This window comes from Ostrea edulis, chromosome 5 (assembly GCF_947568905.1).
Source record: "Ostrea edulis chromosome 5, xbOstEdul1.1, whole genome shotgun sequence".
Classification (NCBI taxonomy): domain Eukaryota; kingdom Metazoa; phylum Mollusca; class Bivalvia; order Ostreida; family Ostreidae; genus Ostrea; species Ostrea edulis.
Genome location: NC_079168.1, coordinates 83,454,745 through 83,476,520, shown reverse-complemented (window position 1 = coordinate 83,476,520; position 21,776 = coordinate 83,454,745). Strand labels below are relative to the sequence as shown.

At 35.5% G+C, this 21,776-nt stretch overlaps 1 protein-coding gene across 1 annotated transcript in view; it reads right to left on the bottom strand.

Moving 5' to 3' along the window:
- The window catches only part of LOC125651526 (adenylate cyclase type 10-like), a 63,866-nt gene extending 42,384 nt beyond the window's left edge, over positions 1-21,482 (bottom strand). Inside the window, exons 1-17 of the mRNA XM_048880162.2 lie at positions 21,374-21,482; positions 15,321-15,512; positions 12,648-12,785; positions 10,330-10,476; positions 9,968-10,173; positions 9,300-9,372; positions 7,532-7,807; positions 7,109-7,191; positions 6,827-6,977; positions 6,649-6,680; positions 3,152-3,270; positions 2,927-3,003; positions 2,444-2,680; positions 2,064-2,226; positions 1,570-1,765; positions 1,377-1,448; positions 1,004-1,284 (exon numbers count right to left, since the gene is read on the bottom strand). Of these exons, the coding sequence (XP_048736119.2) occupies positions 1,004-1,284; positions 1,377-1,448; positions 1,570-1,765; positions 2,064-2,226; positions 2,444-2,680; positions 2,927-3,003; positions 3,152-3,270; positions 6,649-6,680; positions 6,827-6,977; positions 7,109-7,191; positions 7,532-7,807; positions 9,300-9,372; positions 9,968-10,173; positions 10,330-10,476; positions 12,648-12,785; positions 15,321-15,512; positions 21,374-21,410 (2,480 nt within the window). The 5' untranslated portion in view covers positions 21,411-21,482. The remainder of the gene's footprint in view (positions 1-1,003; positions 1,285-1,376; positions 1,449-1,569; positions 1,766-2,063; positions 2,227-2,443; positions 2,681-2,926; positions 3,004-3,151; positions 3,271-6,648; positions 6,681-6,826; positions 6,978-7,108; positions 7,192-7,531; positions 7,808-9,299; positions 9,373-9,967; positions 10,174-10,329; positions 10,477-12,647; positions 12,786-15,320; positions 15,513-21,373) is intronic.
- Positions 21,483-21,776: the final 294 nt, after the last annotated feature.

The following is a 21,776-nucleotide window of genomic DNA, read 5'->3' as shown; positions in this document are numbered from 1 at the left end:
TTTTAGCAACCACTACTTTTGTTTGCATTTTCCTAATTATCTCCCCTTGTTAAAGGGTCACAACCCTAGTTATAGTACAAATGAAAGCCCTTGGGCCAAGGATACCCTGTGACAAATTTGACAAAATTGGCCAAGGGGTTCTTGAGATATAGCCCTTTTCCCAAAAAGTTGACGCACACCGCACGCCAGACATATGGCCATATGATTAGCTCTTTGAGCCTTCGGCTCAGAAGAGCTAATTAAAAGACACCAAAGAGTCTTCCACATATGCTTTGTATTTAGATATTTTATTGAACATGGATATATGCTAAAGGCAAACTAACACCTCCATTTTATGACAAACGGGATGATTTCACCTTCTCCATCGTCAACTTCCCATATATATGTAGCAATATTCCATTATTTCCTGAGTATGGTGTTGATATATCTCAATGATACGATACGCAAAAGCTTGTTTGCGTATGATCAGTTTATGAATTGAGACCGGCTACTGACAAATAAGTTGATGTTACAAGGGGTTCAACCGTCTCGTTTAAAGTCAGCATTTCGCAAATTCTACGGTCGTTATAACGATCTAGTTTGCCAATACAAACTATCGATGGGTCAAATGCTGTCTGACATGTTTCCAACAATTTGAATCCGTTCTTTACACACTGATTTTGACTACGGATAACTCCGTTTACCTGATCAAGATATAGGATTCACGGCGGATGTGACTGGTCGACAGGGGATGCTTACTCCTACTAGACACCTGATCCCACCTCTGGTATATCCAGGGGTCCGTGTTTGCCCAATTCTTAATTTTGTATTCCTTATATGAGTTATGAGATTGATCACTGTTCGTTATGTTCACCTTTTCATATAGTCAGTCTATATTTCATTACAAAACTTGTAAATTGAACTATAGGCTTATTAATGTAATTAGACATCCAGTGCCATCACATGTAGGACCATTGTAACAAATGTAGTCGAACTAAATGCAATATATAACATGGAAACTTACACCTCTAACTCGCATGGAATTCTGACCACATCCATAATCTGACATGCCAGAGCCGGAATATGCTGGGTATCGAGTACAGCAAGGTCTTTTACTCGGACAGATGAACAATTCATAAACTCTTCGGCATGCTCACAGGACGGTTTCTCAATGGCTGCTGGACGAGAGGAGAGGACGATAAGGACACCCTTCATCTTACGGAGTTCGCAGAGAAACTTCCAGGACAAATGGTCCATATTCTGGGCGTCATCCACCATCACCAACACCGGTTGTTTCTCTGTACACTGTCGGTAAAGAGTAAGTGGGTGTGTGTAGAAATCTGGCATAGCGCTGTAGCACCATACATCAAATGAACTTAAGCATTTTTGTCATGTACCTTTTCAATGATGATGGTGAGGATTCGTCTGAGATCATCTTCTGAACCATCTTCGTCTAAACACCTTAGGTACTACATCATAAAGGAAGGATTTAATTACCATTAGTTCCATAAATATGGAAATTTTTCTTGTGCTTTTCAAAAATGATTTATTACAAACATAGCTCTATCAGCTTGGTATGAAAAACTATACCTTTTTTGAACCTAAAATATCGTTCAAAAGATAAAGTTTTGAATCTAGTCCGCAAGATGACAAGGCACTAAGAAGATCTGGTTCCTTTTCTATTCGATCCGAGAACCCGGATGAAGAAAGCATCACATGGGTGATGTAGTTACTAAGACAATTGGCGATATGTAAATGCTGGAGACGCAGTGCACAGGAAATGACACTTGTAAAGAAAAGAATGCAAGTTATAAAATGGCTAGATAAAACTTCTATCATTTAAAGAATTCAATCTTGTACAGGATTAATTTTATCACTTGTTAAATGTAAAAATGGAATATTTGAAGATAATCTTTGCAATGATTTTTGTGATGAGAAAAAATGACTGAGCTAGAGCTTCTATATTTCTGGAACAAATATCAACCCCCACCCACACATAAAAACGGTTGTCATAACAATACTGCACAATTTTCATGATTGGATATTTCTGCTTTTAGCAGTTTTTATGTTATAAAAGAGCTTACTTGATGTTCTTCTGTTCCGCTATGCGAGTAAAGTGGTCCATCAGGCGTGTCTTGCCGATCCCCGAGGCCCCGCTGATGACGTAATGGTCGAGGCCCTCCTCCTCCCTCCCACTGGCCAGCCTCTGTAGTTCCAACTCAATCAGCTCCATTTCGTCTTCTCTACCTGGAGAAGGCAGAACAATTATTCTATCGCGTCTCGTTGAACTTCCATATTACCGTTCTCAGGTTATGCTAGTATCTAACATTACGGTATGAAGTACTAGTAAATCATATTAGAGGTTTTTCACGTTTAGCAATGTGCAAATGACCATTTAATACACAGGATCTGAATTACAAAGGCATTTACTGGTGTGTTTTATTCAAAGCCAGAGAATTCTTACCCAGAAGTGGGAACAGGAAGTACGGTATTTTAGCCATGGCCTGTGTGGTGGTGCCCGATGACTCTACATATTCCCTGATGACCCCCACATTCTGAAGGCCCTTCATCCTCTTCGTCCCCAGCACCTGAAAGTTACTGGACGGGAGACGAGAGAGTTGGAAGGTCCGTTCTCCACAAGTCACTTTGTTGGGATAGTGCATCATCAGCCGCGCAGCCATGTTTACTTTTCTACTAATCACTGAAAAGGCATTGAATTGAAAATTCAATATGACTACATAACTATGTGTTCCTTGAATTTAGAATACTATAAAAGTAGGACGATGAAAAGATGAAGATAACGAACATTGACCATCGATCAGTAAAAGCTGCGAACTGTTTCGCACTTAGTTGTCCAAAGTTTTCGTTCTTACAGATTCTGGATTTCACGTACTCTGAAAGTAACATGAAGCAGTAGAATCACTCGTTTACGTGTCATGTGACTAACCTGAATACTCGTGTCGGTTTTTGTGTCCCACTACCCCACAAAATGTTCCTCCTGTCGTCACACCGATGGAGACAGATCTACAATAGCATGAGAACCAATGATAGCAAACATTTTTCATTAGTTTCATTTTGATGGTGGAGTTCTATGAAAAGAAAGATAACCGTATATATTTTTATTGAAAACCTATGTAAACAAAATGCAGAAGTGCCGATTTGTACAACATACTTGACTCCAGCGAGCTGATCCAAAATGCTTTTCATATTGTGGGAGCATATCAGCGCATGCGAACAATCATTCTCGTGCTTGTATCCAGGAAGCCCAAATATCACAAGGAATGTACAACCCTTTTCAACACAAAAATAAGGTAAATATTCAAAACGAGTCAGTGATCATCATATCATCAGGGCCGTAAATTACATGGAGGCGGAGGAGGCAGCTGCCTCCTCCAACTTTTGAGCCAAAAAAAATTAAAATTTAAAGTTCATTAGAATTTATGTTGTTTCCAATAACTAAGAACATGATACCTCCCTTAAAAAGCATTCCAAATCTTTCTTTTAGAATGAGTTAGTCAAGTAACATCTTAGAAGGCCCTAGAATCAAGGATTTTGCACGAAACGTGTTCAGTGTGCACAAAATGTGCTCAGCGTCTGGGGGCCTGGGCGGCCCCCAGACCCCCGCCTAATTTCCTGCCTCCTTCAAATTGAAGGTTAATTTACGGCCCTGATCATGTTAAGGGCAGATGATACAAACAATTTTTTTCTTTCGAAGAGACTTTATATGATGTTATTCTTTTATAAAAGTGGATAATTCCTTGAATTCTTTTCCCCCTTTGACTTGGAGAGTGAAATATTTTCCGTATTTCCAAAAAAGTACAAAACAATAGTTATCATGGTAAATTAGTTTATTCTTCATTTATTTACCTTTTCTATACCTAAAAAAATGGTTGTCAGGGAGAACAGAGTGTACTGATATTAGATTTACAACATAACGTGTAAAATATTAATGCATTACAAATTTTACACTTGGAAAATATAAATTGCTGCTTCAATAAAATTATATATATGGACATTGCACCCTCAGTTAAGGTTTACAAATTAAACTAAACTTCATAATATGTTGACTTAATGTTTAAAGTGTAATATCAACTTAAAAATCATATACCATACGGGGTGAATTTTCTGAGTAGAAGCAAAATTGTAAAAATCACATTGGCTGATTTTCTAAAGACAAAGAAGAGTTATCTCCCATAATATAAGAGTAAAATTTTACAACTTCTGAAAATAATTTACAATAGCATTTATGATTTCACAGGTTTTTTTTATGTTTTTGTTTTGTCACTCTTGATTTTCCTTTGCTATATTCATCTCTGAAAAAAAATAAAGAAATGCCTAATAAAGGATCTCTTTGATGTGCCATTTTACGTTAGTTTCTGCATTATGACGTTTCCCAGTAGAAACAGGAGAAAGATGGCTGCATGCTCCCTGCTGACATCTCATATATAGCAATGATCCAAGTCCATACCGTGTTTCGTCCTCACAATGTCTAATGCGTTGTTAAATCTAGTGGTCTACCACACGCAGCACAACCTTTTTCCAAATTGTCCACTAGAATTCCAAGTTCCACAACTCGTCTCCCACTTCTCCATCAAATCATCTCCTCAGGCTCTTCTTCCGATTCTTCACTCTCTGATACATCAGATGGATATGTGTCTTCATTTCCTAGGCATTCTTGTGAATTATCACCAGTTGAACACTTTTTTCTTGATTCATCCAACTTCTCCTCGATCACATCAACATTCACTAGCTTACGTCCAAGGGATAATGCATAACCTTTCGTAGCATTCTGTAACCTTTGATGACGTTTTTTACCAATAATTGTTCCTGATTATTTCCTCCTAAATGATTTTGGCACCATAATTGTTTACATTGTTTACTGCTCTTAAAACACAGAAGAGTTCCAAACAACTATAAATGAGAAAATCAAAACCAACCAAACTATTTTTTTACCATGGGAACTCTTCATTGCTAAAGGTAGAAAAATTTGTTTATATCATCTGGCCTTAAAGAATAAAATGAACGTTTTAGATCTTCAATGTTCTGTCTTGGACTATGGAATTTATTTCACATGTGGAACGGGATTTTTGAGAGTTCACACGCAACGCAGAGAGATAGAAAGAAGAGATTTTAGATGGTCTAATTCGTGCTACTGTAAAGTTATTATGTTAGGAACAAAGGATTCTCCAAAAAAATTGTAAAACTATTCGTAAATGTTTTGAAATTGCTAAAAACCCATATTTACCACACAATTTCCTATGAAACCACCTTTATTTTTGCATTAGTCAGATACCTTCACTTGAAAATACAAAGGAAAATCAGTACCTGAAAATTGAAACCGTCCAAAAACATCTTTTTATTGGTGCATTTACATTGTTTCATCAGTTCATCCTTACTTGAGGGGAGGATGACTGGAGAATATGGTAAATATTGTTTTGAACAGACATACACTGCAATAGGCATATCTATAGGTAATGACAAAAAGTCCCCGAAAATTTCTTGCTTCCATCTTAGTTTGTCACCAAGAACACTTGAGGACAGAATCGTTGTTTCCAAAAGTAGATGCATACAGGACACAAATGAAAAGCGTTCAATAACTAGATCCCCTTCGAGCCCTATTTCGCGAATGATCTACTAGTAGTCGCCTTTGTGCGTGTATATATCTGTGCAAGCAGATTTTTTCCTGTATCAAATAGTAAATTCCCTTTTAGGACCAGTCTCTTTTTCAAGTGGAAGGGGGCTAAATTCTAAACAAATGCTTTTATACCTATCACCAAAGATGTACAGTCATAGAGATATAATTAAACGCTCCATATAAGATGTTTATAAATGGAATTGCTTTAACGAATCAATAATTCTTAACAAAATAGCTGCCCTGAACAAGATACGGGTAAAGCCTTTAAAATTTTGTAATCTACAATCCCTTAAATTTCATAGTTACGCAATAATCATTGTTCTGTGGAATTCCTTATCTCCAGCAATATTTGTTATAAAAATTCATAAAATATTTACACATATAGAAATTTATTTCAAAATAAGTTATCACTTTCCAATCTGTAACGCATGTCCTGCATATCACGTGTGTCTCCTCACAGCAGTTGTGGTGGGGAAAATGGTCCCAATTATTTGTAAACCGGTTCTATCGTGACGTCATTAACAAGAATAAAAATTATAAGAGGTTTTAGTGAATATCTAAAAGCTAGGAATGTTTAGAGAATATTCAAAGCTTTTAAAGAAATCGTGTGCAGAAAATCAGTAGAGAGCTTAAGACTTTAAAAATTCCTGTCCCAGGAGTGAAATGAATTTAATACCTTAAAAAAAATCGTCAATATCCACTACCAAATTTTTTAAAAATCTGTAAAACAAGAATGATCCTGCAAGTTTTGGTTTTTATTATGCTACGGGTGAATCGAGTTTATTTGATATTTGAACGCTAAACATTTGCGAAATGCTATTGTTAATATTTGATTTTGACAATTTCATGCTTAGATAACGGGTGAGATTGATCACTGTTCGTTATCTTCACCTTTCATATATGTCAACATTCATTGGTCGTCATTATTATATGTTCTAGGGTTTTGACACTTATGCATAGGGAATTATCCTTTTTTTTTAATTGTATTTGAGGATTTCTATGAATTTAATTAAAACTTTTTATTTCAGACTTACTTTGTCAAAGAAGAATACTTTATTTAAACACCCTGTAAGAAAAAATAACAAAACATGTTTCAAAATATCAAATGTATCAAAATATCAAATACATGTATTCTTAATCCAAAATATTTTTCAAACTTTTACTTGTGTAATTTCAAAACTTAGCATTGAATTAAGTAAATTAGAAATTTACCGTGCATCATTTTGGACTGCGAATATACCACTTCGAACACTCCCTGTAATAACTTATTGATGTTGAAGTTTTCATCTAGAACAAGATTCATAAATACGACAGTGACATTCCTCATTTCAGACAGGTATTCTAAAGGTTGATTGTCATCAAGCTGGAAATAGAAAAATGAATACTTTACATTGCTAACAGTAACTGATGGATTTTACATAAGTACAGGAGTTTTGTAATAAACCCGATGTTCATCTTACTATTCTAATGCTTAAATAGCGTGTTTGAATTTACCTTTTTTAACACTGGGTGAAGTATATATAATCGTAAACTTTCATCCAATCTCATATCTTTCACTTTTTTCACCACAGTGCGCACTGAAAAAAAAACAAGCCTATACATATGTAAAGAATGCATTTTTTACGCTAGAGGCATGGAGAGCCTTTTGCAGTGGAGGAGGTAAAATGATATCACTAGTACCTCAAAACAGAATTTACACCATGGAGTTAATTCAAATTTTACAAAAGGCGGAGTTCGATAACTGGCAACAAATGATTAAATTTTGATCGATCCTTGCATGACAGTTACAGAAAAAAAAAATTAGAAATGGAAGCCTTGGCAGAAGTTTTCTGACCGCTATTGTATTTCACATTTCAAAGCCATCCTTAAGATTATAAGAATTTTTTTTTTATTCACGTCTTGTAAGGTAATATTTACATCTGTTAAGACCAGGCTTTGGCCTTCCCGGTCGAGTATTTTTTTCTTCCCCATTCTCGCTAGTTGTCGAATTATTTGGCTCCGAGTTCCTCCGATTTGATGAGGGAAGGCTACAATCTTCCTTGCTGGTTTCATCACCACAGCTTTTGGAAGTGTTTGCATCATTGATGATAGGAATCGGTCTAGTGAAGAGTGACTTAGAAGCGCCCTCTGAGAAGGCGGCTGCTGCTGTGATACTAGTCACGGAAACTCCCCAATCTCCGCCCATCCGCCTCTCTAGAATCAGTACACTACATGTGTTTAGTATAAAATCATGTTCATGTAATTCATCCACTCTAAAGACAAAGAAAGCAAATGCTTACATAAACAAGTGAAGATAACGAACAGCGATCAATCTCATAAATCCTATAAGCAATACAAAATAGATAGTTGGGCAAACACGGACCCCTGGACACACCAGAAGTGGAATCAAGTGCCTAGAAGGAGTAGGCATCCCCTGTCGACCAAAGAGCTGAAATTTCTAGGCCTATGCTCGGCGCTTACGGCCTTTGAGCTGGGATGGATCTTTATCGTGCCACACCTGCCTCGGTTTTTGCGGTCTAATCCAAAAGACCACCTCATTTAGTCCACATCTTACGACAAACAAGGGATACCGAGGACTTATTTTAACCCGGATCCCCACAAATTAATGGTAGCTGTCTGAATTTTCAATGTTCATAAATTTTCTGCTTATATGAAGGGTGGAGATAACGAACAGTGATTAATCTCATAACTCCTATAGGCAATACAAAATAGAGTTGGGCAAACACTGACCCCTGGACATACCAGAGGTGGGATCAGGTGTATAGGACAGTAAGCATCCCCTGTCAACCGGTCACACCCGCCGTGAACCCTTTATCCTGATCAGGTAAACAGAGTTATCCGTAGTCAAAATCAGTGTGCCAAGAACGGCCTGACAATCGGTATGAAACACGTCAGACAGCATTTAACCCAATGATAGGTTGTATTGACGAACTAGATCGTTTTAACGACCATAGAATTTGCGAAATGCTGACTTCAATCGAGACTGTTGAAACCCCTGAACTATAAACTTGTTTGTCAGTAGCTTGACTCGATTTAAAAACTGACTATACGCAGAACAATCTCTTGCGTATCGAATCAGTTGATAGATATAAACACCATATGCAGGTGATGATGGAATATTGCTACATAAATATGTGAAGTTGACGATGGAGAAGCAGAAATCATCCCGTTTGTCATACAGTTGAGTTGTCAGTTTGCCATTAATGTCTACTTTCAATAAAATATCTAAGTATGAAGCAGAAGTGGACAACTCTGGGGTGTCTTTTATTTCGAGCTCACATGGATATATCGATTCGACATATGAATGAAAGTTGTTACTGTTAATAGACAAAACGTCGTCGATATATCTAAATGACGAATTGAAGGCCACAGCAAGAGACTTTTTTCTTCTCACATAGAAGTTTTTGAATAAATTCTGCTTCATATGAATATAGAAACAGGTCAGCTAACAAAAGAACACAATATAAAGAATAAAAAATTAAGAGAAGGGCAAACACGGATCCCGGGACATACCAGAGGTGGGATCAGGTGCCTAGGAGGAGTAAGCACCCCTTGACCGGTCACACCCGCCGTGAACCCTATATCTTGTTTAGATTTATGCCTGTATACAAAATATTCTTTTATACACCAGGTGAATACACAATATTTAAAAACAAAATCAAAATAGACCTATCTTGATACTGACTTCGCATAAACCATAAAGGACCGTCTTTTCGTGCTTCGGATCCGGAAGGATTTGCCCTCCAATATGACAGAATCTGGAAGAGACAGCAAAAATCAAACGTCATAATAAACTAGAAGCAAAATTTCATACCTTATAGGGCCTAGAACATAAATAAACATTTGTAGTTTAAGTGCCAGGTTTTTCTCCATTAAGCCATTCTGTGTGAAATTTTTTCGTTTGTCTTGAGTAAGGGACAGGTGGTCCTTACAGATACCTGCCATTGGTTATTATTATTATTATATATATATATATATATATAGAGAGAGAGAGAGAGAGAGAGAGAGAGAGAGAGGTGTCTTTAAACAGCGGTAATTAAACACTTAAGATAGAAAACATCTAAGCTGAACAGGTCTGACCCCTGGTACTTAACATGATAGGATCTACTACAAGTTTTACATACACACAGGAACTTGGACACGTACCTTCATTTATTTACCTCCATAAATCAAAGTATAAGAGTTTGTAGTTAAACCCCTTTCTTTACAATGGTTACACAAACAACCCACTTGAGTACAGACAAGACATACTCGTAGTGTGGATATTTTGAGTACGATATCGTTCTCATGTGTATGTTTTGAAGGATGTATTGCCTGCTAATTTAACTAAAGAGAATTCTTTTAATTGCTTACACGTGCATGCCGCTGGTCAGGAAGCAGTTCATGGTTGTATAGACTCTGGGTACACAGCTTCCAGGCATAAGGGGATAGGACGATGTGCCCCGCCCCACAGAGATTCTCCGCTTCGTTGACGTCACGGATTGCTGGGCCTAGTTCCACGTATGCTCGGAATTCGTTATTTCCCAAAAACGTCACAGACATTTCTCCAGCAGACACGCCTAATGCAAGAAACATGATAAATCACAGCATTATTTTTATAAAAATGATTCATATCTCCCTTGTGAAAAACAATTGTTATATAGAAGTATTATTGATGCTAAAAATTGGCAAGGTTCTATTATCAGACTACCTCCGTAATCCGGATCCTTTCTTACCCATTTTGACGGTCAGCCTCACGCCGATATCCGTCTCCCAGGAGCCGCACACATCCTGGATGTTCAGGCAGCACTTAATCACTTGGTCCACTGTGCTGTTGAGCTCTGACTCGTTATTCACTCGCCACACGGCCAATATAGCATCCCCTGTGTAGAGAGATTATCAATGTTAAATACGAAATATTCCGAGTTATGTTGCTATATTATCAGCTTCACAAGTTAAGGACACTCGATATAAATTTTTAAAAATGGATGCATGGGTGATGCATGTTTTATATTTTTTGCTTATTTTGGTTGCAATTAGTACAAATATAAAATTCCTAAAAAAAATATAAAAAAAAATAAGGGACTTGCAAATTTTCTATGATGTTCAAAAGTGAAAGTTATTACCACTCCCTATATAACTCAATGCAAATTTTCACTATTACCTGATAAATTATATACATTTTAATTATAAAAACATTTTAGTTTTTCATTTTTAAACAAGAGGCCCATGGGCCACATCGCTCTTCTGAGTCACCTTGACTCATATTTAAAGATTTTCCTATTCGCATGTAAAACTTTGATCCCTATTGTGATCCCAACCTACTCCCGGGGGCCCATGATTTTTACAAAATTGAATCTGCACTATGTCAGGAAGCTTTCATGTAAATGTAAACTTCCCTGGCCAGTGATTTTTAAGAAGATTTTTAATGATTTTCCCTATATATTTGTACGTAAAATTTTGATCCCCTACTGTGGCCCCATCTTACTCTCGGGGACCATGATTTTTACAAACTTCAATCTGCACTATGTCAGGAAGCTTTTGTGAAAATGTAAACTTCTTTAGCCTAATGGTTCTTAAGGAGAAAATTTTTAAAGATTTTTTTTTCTATTTATTAGTTATGTAAAATTTTAATCCCCTATTGTGGCCCCATACTAACCACGGGGGTCATGAGTTTCACAAACTTGAATCTGCACTATGTCAGGAAGCTTTCATGTAAATCTCAGCTTTTCTGGCCCAGTAGTTTTCAAGAAAAAGATTTTTTAAGATTTTCCCTATAAATTTGTATGTACATGTACAACTTTGATCCCCTATTTTCGCCTCATCTTACTGCTGGGGGTCATGACTTTTTTTAAAACCTTGAATCTGCACTATGTCAGGAATCTTTAATGTAAATTTCCACTTTCCTGGCCAGTAATTTTTGAGAAGAGGATTTTTAAAGATTTTCCCTATATATTTGTATGTAAAACTTTGATCCCCTATTATGGCCTCATCTTACCCCCGGGGACATGATTTTTACACACTTGAATCTGCACTACGTCAGGAAGCTTTCATGTAAATATTCACTTTCCTGGCCCAGTAGTTTTCGAGAAAAAGATTTTAAATGATTTTCCCTATATATTTGTATGTAAAACTTTGATCCCCTATTGTGGCCCCATCCAACCTCAGGGGGCATGATTTTAACAAAATTGAATCTGCACTATGTCAGGAAGCTTTCGTGTAAATTTCCACTTTCCTGACCCAGTAGTTTTTGAAAAGAAGATTTTTAAAGATTTTCCCTATATATTTGTATGTAAAACTTTGATCCCCTATTATCGCCTCATCTTACCCCCGGGGGGCATGATTTTTACACACTTGAATCTGCACTACGTCAGAAAGCTGTCATGTAAATATCCACTTTCCTGGCCCAGTAGGTTTTGAGAAAAAAGATTTTTAATTATTTTCCCTATAGATATGTATTTGTATGTAAAATTTTGATCCCCTATTGTGGCCCCATCCAACCTCCGGGGACCATGATTAACAAACTTTAATCTGCGCTATGTCAGGAAGCTTTCATGTAAATTTCAGCTCTTCTGGTCCAGTGGTTCTCGAGCAGAAGATTTTTAAATGACTCCACCCTATTTTTGCATTTTGTGATTATCTCCCCTTTGAAGGGACATGGCCATTCATTTGAACAAACTTGAAAGCCCTTCATCCAAGGATGCTTTTGGTCAAGTTTGGTTATAATTGGTCCAGTGGTTCTGGAGAAGAAGTCAAAAATGTAAAAAGTTTACAGACGGACAGACAGACAGACGGACAGACAGACGACGGACAACAAGCGATCAGAAAAGCTATCTTGAGCTTTCAGCCCAGGTGAGCTAGAAAGGTTTGTTTATAGCAAGTGATGTTAACACGTACATTAATTGATCTTAGTGACTTAATGAGAAGGAATTCTTCTGACGTATTCTAGATGATTCCGTACAGTTCATTAATTTCATTTTCGCAATAAAACATGCTTATTACTATGAATGAATGGATCTGATTGAAGAACATGTAGTAAACATTTGTTACAAACCTGCAAATTTGAGAACGTCGCCCTCTGATGAGATGATGTTATCCACAATCTCCCCTAGGTAATTATTCAGGGTCTTTGTCAGCTGGTCGATCCCCGCATTTTTCATAGCACTGTACTTTTCGCATAATGCAGTAAAACCTTAAACAGACATAGATAAATAATTCGTCTATTGATTTTTAAAAAGGTAGATAAAATTACTTTCATCGCCATCTTTCATACGTTCTAGAAAGGAACAGCCATTTCTAGAGAATCACTTCAAATTGGTTTTTAGAATTTTTCAATCAAAATTTTGATTTAAGAAATGAAACTTATGGAATTCTTGGACGGAAAACGTCATCAATGCGCGTATTTTTCATCCAATCAGCATTGTCGTTAAGTCATCACATTAAAAGTTATTAAATGATATATAGATTACATGTACAACGAATTTTTGTTTAACTAATTTCTTGATATTGTACGGCAAATTAAATAAGTGTTGATATCCTTTAATTCTGCATGGTTTGATATTTTTTAACAATGAGGCATGCATTAGTACATATGGACTTTGCACAAATTCTATACATGTGATATAAAACCTGCATCGGAAATGAATATTGTGACACATTAGAATATCATCCACTGTGTAAACAGCGAAAACAGTCATACCGATTTCGTTTTATTGACGGAGTACTGTTCATTCTACTATATCTAGCATTGACAGAAAAACTTCGCTTTGATAGGAATTTGTTCTTCTTGAAATTTGAAAATGTCTATAGGCTATGAAAAGTAGAATTTTGTATAGCTTTCACAAATTCAACTTTGAAATAGGTTCTGATCAGATTAATGAGGTCAAACAAATCGATGCTAAACGAAAGGCTGTTAAATACTCTAACAATAATAGCAATCAGTTTTTGTCTTTTTTTCTTCTAGATTTGGATTTAACTTTGAGTGAAAAAGTCAATGATATTACATGTACATAAAACGTCACTATAGGACACCTAATTAATTCACATTCTGATTCTGGTTGTTAGTTTAGGATCACATACGCTATACGTCTTGTATGACGTCACAAATAAGTGTTTTTCTTGTCATTGGTAGGCTATGGGATAATTGCTAATTTTGTAACATATTCTTTAAAAAAATACAGTTTGCAAGAGGGGGAGGGTATTTCCGCTTATCGAATTTTCACTCAAAGTAAAAGATGTCTCCTTTTAGAAAGTTGTGTCAGGAATATTACCCTTCTTGGTTTAGCACCAATCTAGTTTGACCTCATTACATTGAATCACAGAAAGGTTTTCAGAATTCCATATATAGCGATGTTTTAGGTGAGTGTATCTGCGGTATTTCATTAACCTTTCGATTCGATCTTTAGCACGTGATGTGTAACAATTTTCCCATAAGATGCTATTTTTATGTGAGAAGACATTCTTCTCGTAAAGCTCAATGTTTAAAAAAATCAATGTACAAATAAAGCTCATTCTTTCAATTAAAAAAAACCCATTTGAATTAAAAATTGGACAACGGTAACTTTATTTTCAATTCAAAAAAAAATCTAAATTCTCTAATTAAGAAATTATGCAATTCTGTCTGTTTTAGTTCAAGTTTCCTGCATCAGTATATTGATAACAATCAGTAGATTTTAATCCAAACATCAGATATCCACAACATTTGACCGAGTCACAATAAATATTAAGGTAATCTGATTTAAAGTTTTAAAAATCCAAACTAGCAGACGTTACATTACAATGAGCCGATCTATGCGATACGGTCACTATAACATGCACATGTATACCAATGCTTTATCTGAATATTTCTGAGTTACGTGACACATATTTTATATACTAGTGATTAATGACTCATATCAGAATAAGGACACTTGGTTTTTTTAAAAATGAATGCATGAGTTGATATGTATGGCTTACTTTGGGGTTGTTATAAGTAAAAATATAAAATTCCAATAGGGGACCTGTAAATTTTCTGTGATGTTCAAAAGCTGAAATACATTACCCCTCCCTATATAACTTACAAAAAAATTCCAGTTTTGAACTTAGCTGGAAAAAAGCATGGGAATAAATTTCATTTCATACGTTAATTGTAATAATCTTACTTATATAACAGTTTTCATTTTCATTATTTTTTATTTTATTTTATTTCATTATTTTTTGTTTTATTTTTTCATTATTTTATTTTTTTTAAAAAAGGTTTGTTTGTAGAAAGTGTCGTTTAATCCCCAGCTATTGTTGAATTCTTCATAAAATATCTGTTCCCGTCCTGAATATGCTATATTATAATATTTGATTTTAATTTAAATAGTATTTTATTGTGTATGACATACGTGTAATTGGATTAGGCAGCAGGCAGAGCCTATTATATAAGCCTTCTCCTAAAGGTACAAGTTACATGTAATGTCCTTATAATGATAAACGTGAGAGATTACAACGTATATATGTGTATAATAATTGATAATATCTCAATATGAATGAAATAATAAGATAGTGTATCACACAAAGTGCAATGATAATAACTATAAAGGGTATGAATACTTCATGTACATAATAAACTAATGGAAAAGAAAGAGGAAAAAATGTGGTTAATGGGAAGTAAGAAAAAAAACAAATGAAAATATTTGAGTCTAGGTTACATTGTATCTATCGAAATAAAAGAAACCAAGACGTGTAAATCAAATATCAAAACCTGAAATATCGGCAAACACGAGAACTGTCGTATAGGATGTTGTCAGTGGCAGCGCACGTGTGTGATCAGCAAACGTGACAATACCGGGCACGTGCGGGGTGAGCTTTTTGAGGGCAGACTCCTCCTCGGGGTTCGGGGCCAATCCCTGGGCCTGCCGAATCAGCTGAATTATCTTAGGTGTGCCCTTCCGATCTGAAAAATAATCTCATCTTATTTGATTTTAAATAGTGAAACACGTATCGACTGCCGTTATCACCCCCCCCCCCCCCGAAAAAAAACTCCATCCGAATTTATGAACGGACTCCTATCAAAATGATCTATTGACGACACAGGAATATATTTTTACCACTTATCAAATACCTATGAATATTCAAAATAGCATTACTCCTAAATATCCGAATCAACAAAAAAGCTTCAAGGTATACTGTTTTGTTACAAAGAATTTCCCCTGCCATTCAGTGGGGAAAAATTCAATAGGCTGATTGATTGTTTCTCGTCTAATCGAGAATTTTTCACTCACATTAAGATGTCACCAGCTGTAGGTGAAGTACCAATAATTTAGACCTATGCTTAGCGCTCAGGGCCTTGGCAGTTATAGGGTTCTTTATCGTGCCAACGCCTGCCGCGACTCGGAGCCTCCGTTTTTTTAAAAGACCGAAACACCCGTGATTTTCACTAATAAATGCCGAACGTATCATTACCTTTGTCAACGTCTTAGGGCCATGGCACGAGCGGGACTCGAACTTACGACCTCTCGGTTACGAAGCGAACGCTCTACTAACGCGACCGGTTTTTTTTTTAACAGAAAGGTGCATTGTAAAATGAGAATGCTGAGCTGACCAATCAACAATATATATATGTGTGTGTGTGTGTGTGTGTGTGTGTGTGTGTGTGTGTGTGTGTGTGTGTGTGTGTGTGTGTGTGTGTGACCTATATGTAATTTTCTGCCCCAAAAGAGTTACTATAGCCCCACCCCCATCATGGAAAATGTCACATTTGTCCAAGCAAATGGGAGATGCAACCCTGTTATTCCCGTATTCCTCCAAATCTTCGGCTGCATTGTAAACTAATTAAGAAAGATTTAGATGAGATGTTAGATTTTAATGATATTCCAAAATTAACACACAAAGAGTCATTAGAATTAGAAGGCAAATTAACATTACAAGAAGTCTCTAAAACTCTTAGAAACATGAAATCTAACAAATCGCCAGGTTCTGATGGTTTCTCAGCTAAGTTTTTTTAAAAGTATTTTGGAAACAAATTGGAAACTTTGTAGTGAGGTCACTTAACTCTGCTTATGAGAATAAACTTTTGTCTATTACACAGAGACATAGTATCATAACTTTGCTTCCAAAAGGTGAAAAACCAAGACAGTACCTTAAAAACTGGCGTCCAATAACATTGTTAAACACAGTATATAAAATAGCTTCAGGTTCTATTGCCAATAGATTAAAAACACATATTAGTAAACTTATAAATACAGACCAAACTGGTTTCATTAGCAATAGATATATTGGTGAAAATACACGGTTGATATATGACATTATGCAGTTTACTGAAGAAGAAATTCCTGGGTTTTTATTACTTCTAGATTTTGAGAAAGCTTTTGACACGATATCATGGGATTTTATTCAAAGTACTTTACACTATTTTAATTTTGGGCCTTCCATTAAAGAATGGATTAGAATATTTATCCCAATATTACATCCGCAGTTATACAAGGAGATCATGTCTCTGAATCTTTCAATATACAACGTGGTTGTAGACAAGGCGATCCTTTGTCACCATATATTTTTCTATTTTGTGCTGAAATTTTAGCAATTATGATAAGAAAAAACAGTAATATACTTGACGGTAGTAGAGAATCTCTCCTAGAAACTGTAAGGACACTGAACAAGTTTTCTGAACTATCAGGTTTATGTATTAACTGCTCCAAAACTCATGCAGTCTGGATAGGTACTAAGAGATTTAGTCAAGAAATAATATATTCAACTCTAAATTTTTCTTGGGGTAATAGTAGATTTACTTTACTGTAGACTTGCAAAATATTCCAAAAATAAATTATGAACCAAAGCTGATACAGATGAAGGCAATTATCAGCCAGTGGAGTGAAAGATATATAACACCAATAGGAAGGATAACTGTGCTTAAAACTTTGGTGCTACCTCTTTTAAATCATATTCTGATGTCTATTCCTAATCCGTCTGATGCTTTTTGTAAAGAATTAGAAAAACTCTTTTACTCTTTTGTATGGAATGGTCCTAGCCACCGCATTAAGAAAGATATCATTACAAAACCATATGAAAATGGTGGTTTACGAATGATTAATATAAAAGCTTTTATTGCATCTTTAAAAAATTTTTGGATGAGACAATTAATCTTTACAGATAAAGGCTTTGAACTCTTCAATCCCAATCTTGATTTGACAAAATTAACTACTTGTGGAATAGATTGTATACATAAGATTACAAAAACACTCAAAAATGTCTTTTGGATAGATGTATTCAATGCTTGGATAGACTTAGTTCAGAAAGACAGCCTTCTTATAGAAAAGGCAAAAGGTGATGTACCACTTTTTTAAAATCCAAACATTATGATAGGTAAAAAAAAAACATATTTCAATAAAAATCTGTTTGAGTATAACATACAATTTGTAAATGATATCATACATGAAGATGGTACTTTTTATACATATGAAAAATGTTCATCCATTTATCCTTGTGTACATATTAATTTTTAGAATTTATGGGTCTAGTACAGGCAGTAAAAGCATAGATGAAAACAAAAAATAATGAAAGGGCTATATTTAAGGTACAAAATCCCTTGATTTTACCTAATATCTATAAATTGTCATGTTGTAAGAAATCAAAACATATTTATCATATATTGAACTATAACGATACTGAACCAATCTGTAAAACAAAATGGAACACTCTATTTGGACTTGAAGAAAGTGAATGGAGAACAATTTATAAGTTACCATTTAAGTTAACAAAAAATTCAAAATTTCAATGGTTCCAATATAGACTTATTAATAGAATTTTGGCTACAAACACTTTCCTGCATAAAATTAAGAGGAAGGATACAAAAAGCTGTACATTTTGTAAATTGGAAGAAGAAACATTGGAACACCTCTTCTGGGAATGTGTAAATGTTCAATCTTATTTTTAGATACTTTGGAAACATATGTTGAAGAAAATACAAATCTACAGTTATCTATTACAAAAAGAAACTTTTTGCTGGGATTTCTTGATTCAAACAAATATATTCAAAACACACCTTTTCTGTGGTTAAAGTACTACATATATACAATGAGGTGTACAGAAAAGACATTAAATATAATATAGCGATATCTCATTTGGAAAAGAATTATGAAACCTTGAAATACATCTTCTATAAAAATGGTGAAAAAACAAAATTTGACACAACCTGGAATGGATGGAACCTTTTATTCAATTGAAACAGCCTCTTGATATATTTATTCTCTCTCTCTCTCTCTCTCTCATAAAACTATTTTTTCCTGTAACTTGAAGATTGATGCATATGCCACTTGTGTTGATATTACAGAATAGAAGAAAATAAAGAATTATAAAAAAAGAAATGGGAGAGACGTGGAAGGTTACAATAAAAGGATTGACTTATAATGAGGTCTTTTACTTAGAAAAAAAACAAACAATTTTTTTGTGAAACGAAATCTGAAACATTGCTCTCTTCCTGATGTTGCGACTGCTTGTCAATGGGCTTAAGAAATTTCGAGAAACGCACAGGTGTTTCACAAGCCAAACCATGTTAAGGTACTACACGGAAACGTTAATTGATGATGATTTGATAAACAGAATGCAGAGGAATGTTGTTTTCTTAGGGAGGAAGTTGGTTTGTTGTTGTCGTTGTTGTTTTTTGTTTGTTTGTTTGTTTGTTTTGTTTGGTTGTTTGTTTGTTTGATTGGGTCCATGCTCCCATGATTTACATTGGAAAGGTTACTACTGTCATTTGGATTAAATACTGACGTAATTGAACTGCTTGACAAAGATGCTAGCTTTTCTTGTGATATCTCTTACGGGGTTTCCTTGGAGTTTGAGTGGTGCCTGTGTTGTCCTTATGTAACCCCAAAATGGTTTGGTGTTGTTACTTTCGAAGCCTTCAGCAGTTTTGGTGGTCCAGTTGATGTGAGAACAGTTAAGGTCTCCAGAGCATCATGCGCTCCTGTTAGTTTGCAGATATTTCCTGTAGTCACTCTTGTAGTTGTCTGACGTCACTTTGATGATAAGCATCCTATCAGTATTGCTTTACTGTCAGTGGACTAGATCCTCGCCCACTCTAATTCACAGTCTGTTACATGTTCGACAGTTCCAGGGGATATCACATGGTTTTCACACAAATGAAGACCCACCTCCTTGGTTTTCACTTTTTCTGTCATTTCTGTACACAGTATAGCATGGTGGGAATCTTCACCGTTTTGTATCATATCTGGTCTGTGTTGTTGCTCTGGTCTGTGTTGTTGCTCTGGTCTGTGTTGTTGCTCTGGTCTGTGTTGTCTGTGTTGTTGCTCTGGTCTGTGTTGTTGCTCTGGTCTGTGTTGTTGCTCTGGTCTGTGTTGTTGCTCTGTCTGTGTTGTTGCTCTGGTCTGTGTTGTCTGTGTTGTTGCTCTGGTCTGTGTTGTTGCTCTGTCTGTGTTGTTGCTCTGGTCTGTGTTGTTGCTCTGGTCTGTGTTGTTGCTCTGGTATGTGTTGTTGCTCCGGGGCGGTGCCTCTTAAACACGATTATGTGTCACACATGATGTGTGACTTGATGTATCTAATTGCAGCTTTAAATTCCGCGCCTTTGTGCGATATACTTCTGAAGTTTTTAGTTAGAAGTCTTAGGTTCCCAGGAGTTTTGTTGGTACATTGGGGAATGGATCATATTTAGAATCAGAACCCCTTGTGTCGGTAGCAGTCGCCAATTAAAGATGAGAAATTAACATCTGACGCAGTAACATCTGTACGAGTATTGCCTATGTGTGATTTTTTTATGTATTCGCTGTTTGGGCTACTCGTATGTTTTAGTTGGAATAAAGAAATATCAAAGAATTGTTGATGGATGACAACGGTTCATAAGTGTTTGATACAAAGTGGAAAGCAATACTATCTTCATTTATTGAATTATGTTTATAACAGATCATTGAACGTGGGACCGGCGGACTAGTGAGTATTCAGAAGAACACATACTGAGACACGACCCGTGGTACTATCTATAAAGTGTGGGAATATCTTAAATTCGCTAAAGCGATGGAAAATAGGACAAACCGTCCACTATTTGCACGTTGTATGCGCCACACCATTGAAGTATTTTAGAACAGGTTCTACCTGTTATCTGTCGTCACATGTTAATACAACTGAATATAAAGTGTGGGACGGAAATCTGCCAACGAAAACATATTCTATGTATATATACATGTATTGACAATCAAAGCCTATTACTTGCAAAGGACATCTACAACTTACAGATGTACTTGTGAGAAAAATAAACTTTCATCATCATCATCAGCAGCAGCAATATCAAACAGATAGCAGTGTATAGTAGTAATTCGTTGAAGTACAGTTTTATTTGTTTAGTACTCTGGACTCAGGTAGTGTCAGTACATGGATATGAGAGTCATTAAAACAGGTTTTTATAGCATTACATGTTATGTTTCTGTTACATTTTGTTAGTTATAGTATGCTACAAAGGGATTAATGAAGCATTGCTTGTTTTTCTTTCTACAATCAGAAATATTGATTTTTCTGTATGAATTGAATCGATTCGGAAAAAAACCCCGAGTACATTTATTTTGAATCGAATGAACCCAGTCCTAGTGCTTACCAGTCTATTTAGAAATAAATCAAACAGGTGCATAGATATGGACAGAATATTTTCAAAAAATTAAATACCTTCTGCTTTCTTTCAGCTATTTTGGCGCTTATGAAACCCACGCTTGCATCATATACTAAACAGATCAAATGAAAGTTCGAAACTCGTATTTCTAAAATCATTCTTCAAAAATAAAATAGCACCCTGATTTATATCGCCTTTACCTTCATTAGGCTCCGCACGCCATTTAATTCCCGACATTGCTGTATGTAACTTATTGCATCCTTTACGAATTATACGATGATTGCATGCATTGCGATAAAACGAGGATGAAATTTAAAAGGAACATCGTATCTATATAATGTACGAGGAAAAAGAAAAGATTGTAAAGAGAAATAATTAGCTATTTTATGACGAGGAAATCAAAGTTTTAAAAGGAAGGGTATCAAGTTTCCTATGTACAATAAACAATTTCTAATTTCCTACTTTATAATTAAATTTCTTCAGTCAGCTGGAAATGCCCAGAATTTGGGAGGCATCAGTGACTTTTTGCCATCTTTTTAAATCTGATAATAAAGTTAGGGGTAGATTTTATTGCCTGTTTTAATGTTTCATTCGATGCATTGG